The 18,437-nt window shown below is 39.3% G+C and overlaps 1 protein-coding gene across 1 annotated transcript in view; it reads left to right on the forward strand.

Moving 5' to 3' along the window:
* The first annotated feature begins 317 nt into the window (after nucleotides 1-317).
* The window catches only part of SHISAL2B (shisa like 2B), a 30,473-nt gene continuing 12,353 nt past the window's right edge, over nucleotides 318-18,437 (forward strand). The window contains exons 1-2 of the mRNA XM_064272484.1: nucleotides 318-839; nucleotides 12,506-12,663. Coding sequence (XP_064128554.1) covers nucleotides 649-839; nucleotides 12,506-12,663 — 349 coding nt within the window. The 5' untranslated portion in view covers nucleotides 318-648. The remainder of the gene's footprint in view (nucleotides 840-12,505; nucleotides 12,664-18,437) is intronic.

Raw genomic sequence — 18,437 nt, forward strand, 5'->3', positions numbered from 1 at the left:
TGTGTCTTTGGTTTTAAAATTGGCAGATTTTAATGTTTCACAAATACTTCTAAAAAAAGAAAAACAGCAGTACTCCTCACTAGTAATCAGCTGCTTTTTCATTCTGCCCCACCCTACCACGTCCACCCTTGGGTCAATGGCTGGTTGTGGATGAAGGCTCCCCAGCCCTGCTCAATTTGCCCAGAACCCACCTGTCCTGTCCCAGGGCAAACAGAACTGCAACTTTGGCTGCATGTGCCCAGAATGTAAACATGTATTATACCTCCACTTTCTCCCTCCGGTGAAATCTCTTTCTGGAATGGAATGCGAACAGCTAAGTTCCCCCGGGTTGCTGATGGAGCAAGAGAAAGGGGAAGGGAGGGAGGAGAGGGCGAAGAAGTCAGACGCAGGGTTTCGGCCCGAAACCGGCAAATAAAGGGACCACTTGGTAACGAGAGGGAGAAGCGAGAGTAAAGCGACCAGACATCATGTGGACAGGGGGAGGAGAAAGAGCAGAGGGAGCGCGCGAAGGCTGAACGCCCAGGCATTCGACCCCAGATCTCGACAGGCGAGCCGGAGCAGAGAGTTCCGCGGGCGCTGGGGGTGAGGGACCGGTGTGTCCGAGGGCAGACCTGGGGTTTCGCGGGCCCCTGACTGCAGCCGTCAGCGATGAGCGAGGCCAGCCGCGTCTGCTCTGGCTACTACAGCCTCAATCACAGCTTCGTGGAGCCCTTCCAGTGCCCCCGGCCCGGGGATGGGTCCGCGCTCGTCTTCTGCTGCGGCTTCGCAGACCTCAAGTACTGCTGCAGCGACCCGGGCAGCTACTTCCCCTACAAGCACAGCTACATGTGGAGCCTGAGGTGGGCAGAGCCGGGCGAGACAGGGAGGAGAGCTGGAGCCTCCCGGGGGACGGCCGGCCGGGCCTGGGGTCTGGGCAGGGGGCGAGCGACACTGCGGCCCCCCAGGCCCTGTCCCTTCTTCTGAGAAACCTCACCCCGGGGGTCGGGCTGTGAATCTGCCCCGGGACCCGGGACCAGGAGCGCGGGAGGAGCACAGACTCTGCGCCCTGGGCGCACGTGGGGCGCTTGGCTGGCCCCGCTCAGTTCACCTACCGCTGATGGGAGCGGATTGCTCTCTGTTCTCGCCAGGGAACCATTCTGAGGCAGGAGGTTCTACTGGCAGAGAGAGAAGCTACACGCAGATAACTTGAAAGGGAGGTTTTAGTTTTCTTTTTGGTTTGTTTGGGTACTTGGTGCGTTTGAATAGAAAGCGGCTCATTTGGGCTAATTTCAAGACATTAACCAACGAATAGAGTGTTTTTAAGTCTCTTTATGGTGTTGAAGGAATTGGCTGTATTCTTTAAAATATCAACAAGGTGTAGTCGTGTCTGTCTCTCTGTGTGTCTCTACCAAAACCCAAAACCAAACCCAGTGTCGTCGAGTCAATTCCGACTCATAGCGACCCCATAGAACAGAGCAGAACTGCCCCCTAGAGTTTCCGAGGAGCGCCTGGCAGATCCGAACTGCGGACCGTTCGGTTAGCAGCCATAGCACTTAACCACTATGCTACCAGGCTTTCCTGTGTTCATAGGTGTGTATATTTGACTGTGTGCGCACGCGCCTGAGCTTTATAATTTGCCCTTTTCAGATGTTCTGACATTGACCCCGAACCTAAGAGCCTAGTTAGAGACCCACCGAACGGTAGAGCTTTTAATTACAATGGTTACACACTCTATAGAACCTTTCCAACACCTGACCTATTTGGCCATTGCTGAAAAGTGAAGAGACTGTCGTCTTTCTTGCCTCTTTTTTCTATGTGGGAATTGTATTTATTCCAACTAGTGTTTATGCAAACATTTTTATCATAAATCGCTTTTACATCTCCCTCCACTCTAAATGATTGCAAACTTTGAACTTTTTTTTTTTTTAATTTTGTGTGGAGAATGAATGAGGCTTCAAGATTGTAGGAAAGAACCCTGACCTTCACCTTAAATTGTCTCTTACAAACTCTGCTTATGTCTGGACAAGTGAAAGACTCTGCCAGCAAGAGAAGAATATTAATTCTCTGAATTTGTTAACATGATCCAAAATTTGGCACACGTGCCAAGTTCACAGCAAATAACATTAAATGTCACGACTTCAAGCAATGAAACAATTTTTTCCCTATATTGTAAGCTCCAAAATATCTCAAAAGGTGTGTCCACCTATCAATAAGCTAAACTCACAAAGTTATATTTTGCTGGAGTGGAGCAAAATGTTGAAAAAAAATGACAGGTTATACTCATGTTTAGTGGATTATTTGGGGAAGAAATCTATATTGCATTGTCATATTGTCTGTCCTTTTGGAAAATAACATAGTAATTCATCTCTGAGTCTTTGGAGGTGTTAATAATGGTGACAGTGCCTCCAAAGGAGACTGGCAACTCCCAAATCAAACCCAATTGGAAAATGTGCCTGATATTCTCAGATCCCCAAATAGCTTCAAAGTGACAAGCATCGGAAGATATAAAACCGTTCTAAGATTTACGAGGTTCTAAGGAGTGAACTGCATGCTGGGGTCTTTATTCACACTGACAAAATGGCCAGTGCAGCTCAACTACAATTTACTGTTCCTGGGAAATATAAAAATCATTTCAACTGAAGGCGTCAGTTAGCAGTGTTAAACCTCGGGTCCTCCTGAGTTATTGCGCTCTAAGAATACAAAAAAAAAAAAAAGGGGGGGGAGATAAATTTATTAGAGCATATTCATTGCTTTCCACCCCTAAATTAAAATAGTCCAGCTGAGAAAAATATTCCAGGAGTTGCTCACATTTGTTCTGAGATTTTCCAGCTGCTAGAGGAAAGTGCAGCCACAGCTACCACTAGGAAAGTAAGAGAATCGCTGTATTAATGTGATGGCACTTTTAGACCCTCTCTCAGGGTTTGGAAAACAATTGTCATATGATGCTTCGTGGAAAGAATAATTCTTCTTTCCCTGTGTTTAGCCCACCTCCATCTTTTCTCCTCTTGTAAGTTTCTAACTCTTAGGGTTTCCTTTTGTTAACCTTCTCCAGGACCTAGGAAAATAATGCTTATTGCTCAGGGCTATGCATGAGTTTATATTCAGTAAATATGTTTTAAAATGAATATTTTCAGACTCATAGAGCTCCATGTTTACCCAGAATTTATACCCAGAGTTCTGCATGCATAAAGCAAAGTTTCTATAAAGTAGAACTGTGTCATTGAGACAGTTTGTCAAGATTATGGAGAACCTCCTTTTCTAACAGCAGTAATGACACACAAGAGCATAGACTCACTCCACTAAGTTTTTGTTCCCTTCAAATTGTCTGGTCTGTTTTTTTAATTGTGTACATTAAAAGCCTGTAATATGTATGTTGGATTTAATTAAATTGATGTTTATTCTCTGAAGATTTTTTAACAAGTAGATTCTCATTTTGGGGAATCTTTCCAGATGTCTAGTCTCCTATCTGCCTTGTGCAATAGATGATATTAAGTGGATTACATTCCCATATACCTGTGCACAGTGCAGTGACCCTAATCCTTCCTGACATTTACAGTCTACAAAATTGAGCAGCTTTGATGAAAACATGCACAAAAAAAGAGTTTCCAGGTATAGGGATTCTACTCTTTAGAAGACAGGGTACCAAATGAAAGTAAACCCCAAATTTAAATGTATAGACATATATTTTACTCGTAGGTTACCCAGTCTTTACTTGTGTGCAGGGTTAGAAGAATTGGGCTGACATTCATAAATTGATTACAAGAATGTCTGGAGGTCTGAGTTCGCTTGGGTAGCTAGGAGGCAATCTCTAAATTCCGGGGGTGTTTTTTCTCCTTAAATTAAGGATAAGTGAAGTGAGCTTGTGGTTGTTGTTAGGTGGCCTAGAGTCGATTCCGACTCATAATGACCCTATGCACAACAGAACAAAACACTGCCTGGGCCTGCCGCATCCTCAAAACTGTTGCTATGTTTGAGCCCGTTTTTGCAGCCACTGTGTCAATCCATCTCTTTGAGGGTCTTCCTCTTTTTCGCTGACCCTCGACTTTACCAAGCAGGATGTCCTTCTCCAGTCAAGGTCCCTCCTGCTACCATGTCCAAAGTATGTGAAACAAAGCCTTGCCATCCTTGCTTCTAAGGAGCATTGTGGCTGTACTTCTTCCAAGGCAGATTTGTTGGTTCTTCTGGCAGTCCATGGTATATTCAGTATTGTTTGCCAACACCGTAATCCAGAGGCATTGATTCTTCTTTGGTCTTCCTTATTTATTATTCAGATTTCTCATGCATATGAGACTACTGAAAATACTATGGCTTGGGTCAGGTTCATCTTAATGCTCAAAGTGATATTTCTGCTTTTTAACACTTTAAAGAGGTCTTTTGCAGCAGATATGCTGAATGCAATACATCCTTTGATTTCTTGACTGCTGCTTTCATGGTTATTGATAATGGATCCAAGTAAAATGAAGACCTTGGCAATTCAATATTATATCCATTTACCATGACATTGCTTATTGGTCCAGTTATGAGAATTTTTGTTTTCTTTATGTTCAGGTGTAATCCATACTGAAAGTTTTAGTCGTTGATCTTCATCAGCAAGTGCTTCAAGGCCTCTTCACTTACAGCAAGCAAGGTTGTGTCATCTGCATAACGCAGGTTATTAGTGAGTCTTCCTCCAATCCTGATGCCTCGTTCTTCTTCGTATAGTCCAGTTTCTCGGATTATTTGGTCAGCATACAAATTTAATGAGTATGATGAAAGGATACAAGCCTGACACACACCTTTCCTGATTTTAAACTACACTATATCCCCTTGTTCTGTTCGAATGACTACCTCTTGGTCTGTTTACAGGCTCTGCATGATCACAATTAAGTTTTCTGAAATTTCCACTCTTCACAATTTTATCCATGATTTCTTATGATCCACACAGATGAATGCCTATGCATAGTCAATAAAACACAGGTAGACATAATCCTGGTATTCTCTGCTTTCAGCCAAGATCCATCTGATATCAGCAGTGATATCAATCCTTCCATGTCCTCTTCTGAATCCTGCTTGAGTTTCTCCCATTTCCCTGTTGATATATTGCTGTAACCACTTTTGAATTATATTCAGCAAAATTTTACTTGTGTGTGATATTAATGATATTGTGTGATAATTCCTCCGTTCTGTTGGATCACCTTTCTTTGAAATGGGCACAGATATGGATCTCTTACAGTTGGTTGGCCAGGTAGCTCTCCTCCAAATTTCTTGGCAGAGAAGAATGTGCACTTCCAGCACTGCATGTGTTTGTTGAAACATCTCTATCGGTATTCCATCAATTCCTGGAGCCTCATTTTTTGCCACTGCATTCAGTGTATCTTGGACTTTTTCCTTCAATATCATTGATTCTTCATTATATGCTGTCTCCTGAAATGGTTGAACGTTGACCTGTTCTTTTTGGTATAGTGATTCTGTGTATTCCTTCCATCTTGTTTAGATGCATCCTGCATTGTTCAATATTTCGCTCATAGAATCCTTCAATAGTGCAACTGGAGGCTTGAATTTTTTCTTCAGTTCTTTCAGCTTGAGAAACGCCGAGCATTTTTTCCCCTTTTGGTTTTCTAACTCCAGGTCTTTGCACATGTCATTATAATACTTTGCTTTGTCTTCTCAAGTCACTCTTTGAAATCTTCTGTTCAGCTCTTTTACTTCATCATTTCTTCCATTCATCTTAGCTGCTCTACATTCAAAAGCAAGTTTCAGAGTGCCTTCTGACATCCATTTTGGTCTTTTCTTTCTTTTCTGTCTTTTTAATGACCTCTTGCTTTCTTCATGTATGATGCCCTTGATGTCATTCCACAACTCGTCTGATCTTTGGTCATTAGTGTTCAGCACATCAAATCTATTCTTGAGATGGTCTCTAAATTTAGGTGGGATATACTCAAGGTTGTACTTTGGCTCTCATGGACTTGTTCTAATTTTTTCAGCTTCAACTTGAACTTGGGTAAGAGCAATTGATGGTCTGTTCTGAAGTCAGCCCCTGGCCTTATTCTGACTGATGATATTGAGGTTCTCTATTGTCTTTTTCCACAGATGTATTTGATTTGATTCCTGTGTATTCCATCTGGCAAAATCCACATGTATAGTCATCATTTGTGCTATTGAAAAAGGTATTTGTAATGAATAATTGCTGGTGTTGTAAAATTCTATCATGTGATCTCTGGCATCATTTCTATCACCAAGGCCATATTTTCCAACTACCAATCTTTCTTTGTTTCTAATTTTCATATCCCAATCACCAGTAATTATCAGTGCATCTTGGTTGCATGTTTGATCAATTTCAGGCTGGAAAAGTTGGTAAAAATCTTTAATTCCTTCATCTTTGGCATTAGTGGTTGGTGGGTAAACTTGAGTAATAGTAATATTAACTGGACTTCCTTGTAGGCATATGGATATTATCCTATCACTGACAGAGTTATACTTCATGGTAGATCTTGAAATGTTCTTTTTGCCAATGAAGGTGATGCATTGTAGGCCCTATGACTGCCTGATTCAAAATGGCCAATACCAGTTCATTTCAGCTAATGCCTAGGATATCGATCTTTATGCATTCCATTTCATTTTTGATGACTTCCAATTTTCCTAGAGTCATACTTCCTACAGTCCACTTTCTGATTATAAACAGATGTCGGCAGCTGTTCCTTCTCATTTTGAGTCATACCACGCCAGCAAATAAAGGTCTTGAGAGCTTTACTCCCTCCACATCATTAAGATCAACTCTACTTTGAGGAGACAGCTCCCAAAAGTCATACTCTGAGCATCTACCAACTTGAAGGGCTCCCCTTCTGGCACTATATCAGACAATTTTCTGTGGCTATTAATAAGGTTTTCACTGACCCACTTTTTTAGAAGTAGACTGCCAGTTCCTTCTTCCTAATCTGTCTTAGTCTGTAAACTCAGCTGAAACATGTCTGCCATGGGTGACCCCGCTGGTTTTTGAAATACTGATGGCATAGCTTCCACCATCACAGCAGCACGCAAGCCACCACAGTATGACAAACTTACAGACGAGTGGTGGGGAGTGAGCTTTGCCTCTCATTTTTAATTGTTCTCCTTCCTCCCAAAGCAGTGATGCCCCTAGCATCCTTGGTCAAATTGTCCCTTCCCTTTTTTTTCCTCTGGTACAAGTCAGAGACTTAATTCCTGTGAAATAGCAAACCAGGATAATTACATGAATGAAGACAATGATATATGTGCCAAGTTACTATAGGCAGATCAATCATTAGTCAATTAGTATTTACCTCCATTTAAAGAATATTTCAAGATCTATCCTGAAGTACAACTCTGTCAGTGATAGGATAATATCCATACACCTACAAGGAAGGCCAGTTAATATGACTATTATTCAAATTTACCTGCCAAACACTGATGCCATAGATGAAAGAATTGAAGATTTTTAGCAACTTCCATAGTCTGAAATTGATCAAACATGCAATCAGGATGCATTGATAGTTATTGGTGATTCAAATGCAAAAGTTGGAAACAAAGAAGAAGGATTGGTAGTTGGAAAATACAACCTTGGTGATAGAAATGATGCCTGAGATCACTTGATAGAATTTTGCAAGACCAATGATTTCTTCCTTACAAATACCTTTTTTCAACAACATAGTGACTATACATGTGGACCTCACCAGATATAATATGCAGGAATCAAATCAACTGCATATGAGGAAATAGTTAATGGAGAAGCTCAGGACCATCAGTCAGAACAACGCCAGGGGCCAACACTGGAATAGACCATCAGTTGCTCATATGCAAGTTCAAGTTGAAGCTGAAGAAAATTAGAACAAGTCCATGAGAGCCAAAGTACAACCTTGAGTATACACCACCTAAATTTAGAGACCATCTCAAGAATAGATTTGATGTGTTGAACACTAATGACCAAAGATCAGATGAGTTGTGGAATGACATCATGGGCATCATATGTGAAGAAAGCAAGAGGTCATTAAAAAGACAGGAAAGAAAGAAGAGACCAAAATGGATGTCAGAAGACACTCTGAAACTTGCTCTTGAATGTAGAGCAGCTAAGATGAATGGAAGAAGTGATGAAGTAAAAGAGCTGAACAGAAGATTTCAAAGAGTGACTTGAGAAGACGAAGTAAAGTATTATAATGACATGTGCAAAGACCTTGAGTTAGAAAACCAAAAGGGAAGAACATGCTCGGCATTTCTCAAGCTGAAAGAACTGAAGAAAAAATTCAAGCCTCCAGTTGCAATATCGAAGGATTCTACGGGGAAACTATTAAATGATGCAGCAAGCATCAAAAGAAGATGGAGAAATACACAGAGTCACTATACCAAAAAGAACAGGTCAATGTTCAAACATTTCAGGAAGTAGCATATGATCAGGAACCAATGGTGCTGAAGGAAGAGGTCCAAGCTGCACTGAAAGCAATGGCAAAAAACAAGCTCCAGGAATTGACAGGATACCAACTGAGATGCTTGAACAAATGGATGCAGCACTGGAGGTGCTCACTCAACTATGCCAAGAAATTTGGAAGACACTACCTGGCCAACCAATTGAAGGAGATCCACATTTATGCCTATTCCAAAGAAAGGTGATGTATCTGAATGTGGATATTATCAAACAATATCATTAATATCACACTCAAATAAAACTTTGCTGAAGATCATTCAAAAATGGTTGCAGCAGTACATTGACAGGAAACTGCCAGAAATTCAAGCTAGATTCAGAAGAGTACGTGTAATAAAGGATAGCAGATGGATTCTGGCTGAAAGCAAAGAATACCAGAAAGATGTTTACCTGTGTGTGTGTGTTTAATTGTACTTTAGATGAAGGTTTACAGAGTAAACAAGTTTCTCATTAAACAATACATGCATTGCTTTGTAACATTGTTTGCCAACCCCATGACATGTTAGCCCTCTCCCCTTCTTGACGTTGGGCTCCCCATTAACAGCTTTTCTGTCCCCTCCTGCTTTCTCATCCTTGCCCCTGAGCTGGTGTGCCCATTTAGTCTTGGCCCTGTCTAATCTTAGGCTAAAGGGTTACTTGTGTTTTATGGACTATACCAAGGCATTTAACTGTGTAGGATCATAACAAATTTTGGATAACACTGCAAAGAATGGGAATTCCAGAACAACTCAATCGTGTTCGTGAAGAACCTGTACCTAGATCATGAGGCAGTCGTTTGAATAGGACAGGGTGTACTGAGTGGTTTAAAGTCAGGGTTGTATCCTTTCACCACATCTATTCAATCTGTATGCTGAGCAAATAATCCAAGAACCTGGGCTGTATGAAGAAGAACAGGGCATTGGGTTTGGAGGATGACTCATTAACAACCTGCGATATGCAGATGACACAACCTTGCTTACTGAAAGTGAAGAGGACTTGAAGCATTTACTGATGAAGACCACAGCCTTCAGTATGGATTACACCTCAACATAAAGAAAACAAGGATCTTCACAACTAGACCAATAAGCAACATCATGATAAACAGAGAAAAGATTGAAGTTGTCAAGGATTTCATTTTACTTGGATCCACAATCAACACCCATGGAAGCAGCGGTCGAGAAATCAAAGGATGCATTGCACTGAGCAAATCTGCTACAAAAGACCTCTTTAAATTGTTTAAATCAAAGATGTCACCTTGAAAACTATGGTTGGCCTGACCCAAGCAATGGTGTTTTCAATCACTTCATATGCATGCACAAGCTGGACAATGAATAAGGAAGACTGACAAAGATCTGATACCTGTTAATTTGGCGAAGAATATTGAATGTACCATGGACTGCCAAAAGAACGAACAAATCTATGTTGGAAGAAGTACAGCCAGAGTGCTACTTAGAAGGAACAATGGCGAGACTATATCTCACATACTTTGGACATGTTATCAGGAGAGATCAATCCCTGGAGGACATCGTGCTTGTAGAGGGTCAGTGAAAAAGAGAAAAAACCCCAGCGAGATATATTGACACAGTGGCTGCAACAATGGGCTGAAGCATAACAGTGATTGTGAGGATGGTGCAGGACTGAGTAGTGTTTCGTTCTGTTGTACACAGGGTCGCAATGAGTCAGAACTGACTTGATGGCACCTAACAATAACGACAACATAGAACATATATTAGAAGCTAAACACTCTATTAAACACTTCTAAGAAGTGTGCAAGACACTATGGGAAAGTTGACAGAATTACCTATTCTTGAAAGCCTTAACATCTATTTATATATGTATTTACACATATGCACACATACAAATTGTTCAAGAAAGTAGAGTGCATAAGTTTGAAAATTGGTCTTTCCAGATAATTCTCGTTTTGCCAAGTTTCTTTCCCACTTAAAAAATTAAGTTCACAAGTTTATAATAACTATATTATTCCTCAGTGGATTAGTCTTGTAAGTAACTCCACCAGAGGGAATTATTACATTAGTGCATAACAGATAAAATCAGATAAACATTTTATTTTTAGAGAACAGTATAAAATTTCTTTCTTAATGCTAGAAGCCGTTGATGTTATGCCCTTTTAGAAAGTGAAAACTCAAACAGAAATTAAGAGAATTTGTAAAAACCAAACCAAAACTACAAGACATACTAAATGAAGTCCTCTGGTTAGAAAATCAGTAACATCAGATAACAGCTCAAGACTAGAACACAGGACAGAACAACCAGATATTAACTCAGATAGGGAGGTCACAAAAATAAATCAAAGCTAAAACACTGAAAATAGGGAAACAGAGATGTCAATATGTAAAAGATGACAACATTAAAAAAAAAAAAAGAGGGACTAAATAATGTAGTCATAGAACTTTCATACATAGAGGAAGTCAAGGAGAGATCAAGAAATAAAAGATTGGTTTAAACTTAGAAAAATAGAGGTAAATATTAGGGTAACCACAAAGGAAACTAATGATCCTACACATCAAAATAAAAAAGAAGAAAAACATAAAGACTCAACGAATACAAAATCAACAACAATGAAAAAGAGGAAAAAAAAAAATAAGTAAAGAATAGCGACTTAGCACAGAAAATTAAGTGAAAAAGAGAAACTGTCAACGACACATACACAAAATACATCAAAATGACAGCACTAAACTCATACCTATTAATAATTACACTGAATGTAAATGGACTAAATGTACCAATAAAGAGACAAAGAGTAGAAGAACGGATAAAAAAAAAGATCCGTCTATATCCTGCCAACAAAAGACACACCTTAGACTCAGAGACACAAACTAAAACTTAAAGGATGGAAAAAATATATCAAGCAAACAGCAATCAGAAAATAGCAGGGGTGGCAATATTAATCTCTGACAAAATAGACTTTAAAGCAAAATCTACCACAAAGAATAAGAAAGAACACTATATAATGATTAAAGGGTCAATATACCAGGAGGACACAACCATAATAAATATTTACACACCCAACGACAGGGCTCCAAAATACATAAAACAAACTGCAACAGCATTGAAAAGAGAAATAGACAGCTCCACAATAATAGTAGGATGCTTCAGCACACCACTTTTGGTGAAGGACAGAACATCCAGAAGGAAGTTCAATAAAGACTGGAAAATCTAAATGCCACAATCAACCAACTTAACCTCATAGACATATACAGAACACTTCACCCAACAGCAGCCAAAAATAATTTCTTTTCCAATGCGCATGGAACATTCTCCAGAATAGACCACATATTAGGTCATAAAGTAAGCCTTAACATAATCCAAAACATAGAAATATTACAAAGCATCATTTTTGACCATGAAGCCATAAAAGTAAACCAATAATAGAAAAAGCAAGGAAAAAAATCAAGTACATGGAAAGTAAACAACACCTTGCTCAAAAACTACAGGGTTATAGAAGAAATCAAGGATGGAATAAAGAAATTCACAGAATCAAATGAGAATGAAAACACATCCTACCAGAACCTTTGGGACATAGCAAAAGCAGTGCTGAGAGGTCAATTTATAGCAATAAATAGAAAGTGAAAACTCAGACTAAACATAAACTTTGTATAAATTTCATAAATACTGTTTTTCTTTAATTTGAACATTCTTTTTTGTGATAGTTGTGATTTTGTAGATCAGTAAATAGCATCTCCCATATTTATCTCCAGTTCTACATTGCTAGTAAACATTTACTTCACTGCTTTTGCAGAAGCAAATATTTTTCTATTCATCTGTCATTAGACCCTTATCTTTGCTTCTAAAATATATTAATTATAGGGGTTTATTTGAATGGGATATTTTTGAACTACCTCTAGAGAATCATGGGACATTGTACTCATAATTTGAATTCACGTGGTCTTTCATATATAAATTTAAAAGAGCCTGAAAATGTATAGAAAAAATAAAATTTTTTGGTGGTAGAAAAAGGTGAGTTATAGATTTCTACCATATACAGTTTATACTAAAATATAATGTGGTTATGAGTGATTGGGGACAAGAATCAACAATATTTCAACCTCCTCTCGAGATTATTTCAAACCTGCTTGTGTGATGGTTGTACTCAACGTTTTGTCTTTTTTCCCTTAGCATTGGCGCTCTGATTGGATTGGGAATTGCTGCCCTTGTTTTACTTGCCTTTGTCATCAGCGTCTGCGTCCTTTGCTATTTATTTCTGTATACAAAGCCTCAAAGATTAGACACTGGCCTTAAACTTCAACACCTAGAAGCTTCTTCCATCCAAGAAGGTAATCAGTATCCATTATTTCTAACCAATTACCTGTACTGTATCCAAAAGGATAATCTGTACCTGGGTAGCAGATCATATTGTTAAAATGAATCCTTTTTAAAATTCAATTTATAAAAAAAAAAATTCAATTTATTATGTGTCTTTCTAAAAATTCACACTGCATCAGGCCTTAATGATGGAATACCTTAGAGAAATTGTGCCCAAGGAACAATAGCAGCATGATGTAAGTGTTCTTAAAAAAAGGAAAAATAAAACATTGGTCCCACAAATCCACCTTAATCTGTTCAGGTCCCTTCAGTTATAAAAGCTCTATCCTCTTAGAATTTTTAAAGTTTGCTTTTAGATGAAGCCAGAAAAGTAAAATAGAAGGACAAAAGATTTGACAATTAATTCTCAGTGTTGCGCCGCTTTTGACTGGTTAGTCATTGGTCAGTTAAGCATTTACCTGTGTGCCTACTGCGTGCAGGATTCTGTGGAGGCACATAAAATAATTCAGAGACATACGAAAGAAATAGGAAAAAAATGTTGCTGCTGTTGGATGCCGTCAAGTCTTTTCCAACTCATAGTGACCCTGTGTACAACAGAACGAAACACTGCTTGGACCTGTGCCATCCTCATGATTGTTGTTATGCTTGAGCCCATTGTTGCAGCCACTGTGTCAATCCATCTCGTTAAGGGTCTTCCCCTTTTTCACTGACCCTCGACTTTACCAAGCATGATGTCCTTCTCCGGGGACTGATCCAAGAAAATAAATATAAGGCAGTTTTTTTTTTCTTGACAAGATTACGAGCTAGTTAAAATATAGGGTGTATTTATGTGCATGTGTGTGTGTAGTGTGACTGTTAAAAACAAGAAGAAATTTTTAGTTATGGTTTGTAGAGCTACCTCTCATGATTATCTCAGTTATAAAGTGCTACACAAATGCTGATTGTTATCATTATTAAACTGAATCAGAAAGTATTGTTAAAACTTTAGTGAACATAAATTTCTATTAAGGAGGCTTGGTGGCAAAATAGTTAAGCACTGGGTGGGCATCTAATTGAAAGGTTGGTGGAATTGACTCCATGGCACACAACAACAACACATTTCTAGTAGTTTATTAAAAAAGCAGTAGTCATGAATTTTAGTTTGAGAGATACATATAATTAGAATAGTACACAGGTACTCACTTGCTTCTCATTTAAAAAGAAAATTAAAACCCTCATTTTAAAGCATTGAGAAAAGTCCCTGCCAATTATGTTTTATGTTAGCTGGATCCTGAGCTTGTGTTTATGGAGTATATGCTCTGAGATTATCTAACACACTGCTACTGTGTGATTGCGTTAGCTCCAGTTCCCTTCTCTGGAGAGCAGACTTCTGTCGGAGGTTGTCCTTTATCACAGAGCAAGGGGCCAAGTTCCTGTTGGAGTTCTCTTCCTGAAGCAGTGTTTGGAGACTGCATGGCCAAAATGATAGGCTGTTAACTAAATTTAGTCCAAATGGCTTAGACCCAGTTTCTTCACGGGCAAAGTGAAGCAGTATAATTAGTGATTATCAAATAATTTTTATCTCAACTGCTTAAATAAGTTAAAGTAGTATCTCTTAAAATTTTCTGCACATAAGAATCACCTAGGGAGCTTGTTAAAAACACAAATTCCAGAATCAAACTCTCTGGGGATACAGAGGGGAATCTGCATTTTTAAACAAGCAGCTTATCTTCCTGCTTCTGCCCTTGCTACCCTGCTGTCTGCTCTCCACCGAACAGCGAGAGTGAGCCTATTAAACCATGTCGTCAGGTCACCCTTCTGCCCCAAACCCTGATGGCTTCCCATCTCTCTTGATGTAAAAGACACTCCTTATTGTGACCTACGGGGACCTCTGGGGTCTGCCCTCTCCTCTTTTATTTCTCTGCTCACCTCTTCATGCCTAGCCACACTGACCTCTTTGCTGTTCCTTGAAACACCTGCCTGAGGGCCTTGGCTCATGCTGTCACCATTATCCAGAATGCTGTTTCCTCAGATATATTCAGCATTTGTAACTCGTCTTCCACATTTCATTACTTTACTCCTGAGCGTTCACCGCTAGCATATTATCTATTTTACTTACCTATTGTCTAACTTTCCTCCACCTCAGCTAGAAAGTAAGGTGCGTGGAAGCAGGAATTTTTATGTTGTTTGTTTACTAATGTATCTTCAGTGCCCAGAAAAAAAAAAAAAAACCCAGTGTCCTCGAGTCGATGCCCAGAACTCAATAAATATTTGTTGAATGAATTGAGTGGAAGAGCACTGCACCTCTCTATTGTAGGTATGTATCAAAAGAGCATATTTTGAGAAATGCTGACTGAAACTCTCATCACCATTAAAATCACCAAGTAGTTGAGAGCCTCCTCTATACAATGCACTGTGCTTGTAAAAATGGATTTTTCCTAATTTATTTCAGAGACTGCTTCAAAATTTTCTTTTGTGTTGGTTCTGAGAACCCAGCAGCAGAATTCAAGTCCTGTAATCTTATTACTGTTTAGCTAAGGAGACTCATTGTCTTAAATACCTAGTGCTGCTGTAACACATACACTACAAGTGGGTGGCTTTAAAGAACAGAAATTTATTTTCTCATAGTTCTGGAAGCTGAATGTCCAAATCAGGGTATACGCCATGTCGATTCCTTCTGTGAGCATCTCTCCTAGTTTCTGGTGTCTGCCGGTGATACTTGGCTTTCCTTTGCTTGTAGACCATCCTCACATGTTGTCTGTGTTCCCCTGTGTGCGTGTGTCTGTACTGGCCTTTTTATAACTGAGTCGTAATTAGATTTAGAACCCACTCTACTTAGGTATGATCTAATTAACAGAACCAAGAAAACTGTTTACAAACAGGATTACTTTCAGAGATATAACCAAACCCATTGGCACTGAGATGATTTCAACTCTTAGTGACCCTATGGGACAGAGGAGAACTGCCCTTTACAGTTTCCAAGGCTGCAATCTTTACTGAAGCAGACTGCCACACCTTTCTCCTGCAGAGCAGCTGGTGGGTTTGAACCACTAACCTTTTGGTTAGCAGCTGAACACTTAACCACTGTGCCACCAGGGCTCCTTTCCAGAAGTGGAGGGGTTAGAATTTCAACATATATTTGGTGGGGGAGGGGGCCACAATTGAATCCATAACATTCTTTCATGCACTTCCTATATAGTTAGATACATGGGAAGTGCAGAAGAAGCCTTAGTGGCACAGTGGTTAACAGCGTGGCTGCTAACCAAAAGGTTGGCAGTTTGAATCCACCAACTGCTCCTTGGAAACCCTATGGGGCAGTTCTGTTCTATCCTATAGGGTTGCTATGAGGCAGAATTAACTCAAGGGCGATGCATTTTTTTGGTTCATACAGTTAGATGAGGCTGCTTTCTTGCAAGGAAATGTTCCCACTCTGTCCCTACCAAAAATATTATATTTATTAAGTTAGTAAATTAATTTAACACATTTCAGGAGTGCTTACTTCTGGTAAGGCAGGATTTTATATGATCACTGCCTCCCTGCTGCTTTTAAATGATGTGATTTTGGTCCCTTGGAACAGAAAGAGAAAATGGTTTCTGTTTAAGAAGGACCCTTTGAAGTGATAATTAAACATTGCTGTACCCGTTGTTAAATATACATGTTCCATTCCAAGGATTTTTCCATCTAGCAATAGATTCCAATGTACTTACTATCTATTGAGAAAATAGTTCTGGAGCTGTATTCCATTTAAGGAATGTTTTAATCGTGAGGAACATAATGAAATGTTTGCATAATAAATCAAGCAAGCAAACGTTACATAGGAGGAAAATTGGTATCACCAGTTACCACACTTCTCTTTCAAAGCTATCTGTTCTTAAGACTCAAACTCTCATTATTTTAGAGTAATTGTAATAATTGAAACTGTTTTCATTACAGGCAGTTTGAATGACCTAAAGGGAAACATGTTTTTGTGCACATTTTAAAACTGACTTAGGGTACTGGACTTTTTTTTTCCCTGTAAATGAAAATAAGTCTAAAATAGCCTAAGCTTAGACTGTTTTGCCAATAATTTTTTGTTTAGTGTATCTTTTTTCTGCTGGGTTTCATTCTTTTTAATGTGTACAATTTCAGACTTTAGACAGATTTGCATTGATCTTGAAAAAGCAGTTCTCTGACAGTGACTGTAGAGCTTAATTGGGCTACCTCCAGGGCTCACTTTGAACAGAGACTATTGCCAAGCAGTTGGCTCTTATATTGTGCCCCGTCACCATTTTATTCCCTTTTAACTTTTGTGTTTTATGCTACGCATGTTTCAAATGCCAACATTTAAAAAAAATACCATGGTTTGTAAACTGTACTGGATAGGAAATACAGATCCCTAGAAGCTGACACCAAGCAGGAGAGGAATATAGAAGGGACATCTTCCTGAGTAGACGCCCCGAGCATGAGGGCTCGTTTCATAGGACATAGAAGAATTAATGGCTCATACAGGAGCCATTAAGAGGGTGAATATATTAGATTTTTGCTTCTCAAACTTTTCCATTGGAGAATCCTTAAATGTAGATTAAAAAAAGAAATTTTACCCCCAGAGTTCTCAGGGCTAGAGTGGAAAGGCCCGACTTAAGTCTTACAAGCATTAAGTTTTTCAGCTTCCCCCTTTATTTTTAATTTTCAGGTTGATTTCTTAACATAATGGTTAATTTTACTCTAATAATAACATCTTCTCCCTTCCATATCTGAATAAAATGGATGCTCCTGGAGGATAAAGCATGTTCACCCAGTGGCCTTGAATTTCCATGGATACAATGGGATTGTTGGGGGAGGGGGGCAGGAGTGAGGAGAGGCATACTGAGCAGCAGTCTTCTCTTAAAAACAGAAGGGCAGATGTAGTAGAGCTGCTTGGCACAAGTATAATAATACAGTTGTATAGGAATTAGAGGCAATTACAAGCCCATAGTTGGTAGTCTCTTTGTAAAGGCAGACAATATACATTTAAAAAGGGCAGGTAATTAGCAGTAAGGTACAGTAGTCTAGGAGAAAAATGTAAATTGTTTGTGGCATATGGAGAAAGCAAATTTTTAGCTCATACAATTGCTTATTTTACTCGTGGGCAGAATAGGAGTTGGACAGGCTCAGAAAATGAATGGCCTGCGCTATTTCTTTTTAGAAAATAGCCTCACCCTACCTTCCCCTACACCTGGAAAGAAAATCTTCTTTTCAATTCATGTTCATGGTAGGAAAATTAGAAAATACAGAGAGATAAAGTAAGTTACTGATGATCCCACTACACAGAGAAAACAGGCATTAACACAGGATATTCTCCATGGCTTTTTTTTTCCCCCTGTGTATCTCTCTCTTTCTCTGGAGTCCCTGCGTGGTACAATTTACACAGCGCTTGGCTGCTGGCCGAAAGTTTGGAGGTCCACCCAGAGGTGTCTCAGAAGAAAGGCCTAGCAATCTACTTCCAAAAAGTTGTCCACTGAAAACCCTATGGAGCACAGTTCTACTCTGACACACACGTAACCATGAGTCGCAGTCAACTTGATGGCAACTTTAAAAAAAAAAATTTATCTGTAACAAAAGGAGGAAAAATGAGTCTTAAAATACGCTTTTTTTTTTTTTCACTTAACAATACTGGCATGTTTCTTTGCCAATAAATAAATACCATTACCATCAATTTTTTGTGGTTCCCCTTTAGTAACTAGATTTAAAAAAATTCTTTAATCTTGATATAATTTTACACTTCCAGAGAAGAAGCAAAGTATAGAGAACCCTTGTATCCCTCTTCACATTTACAGTTAATAGTTTG

The sequence above is a fragment of the Loxodonta africana genome, chromosome 2 (genome assembly GCF_030014295.1).
Source record: "Loxodonta africana isolate mLoxAfr1 chromosome 2, mLoxAfr1.hap2, whole genome shotgun sequence".
In the NCBI taxonomy this organism is placed as follows: domain Eukaryota; kingdom Metazoa; phylum Chordata; class Mammalia; order Proboscidea; family Elephantidae; genus Loxodonta; species Loxodonta africana.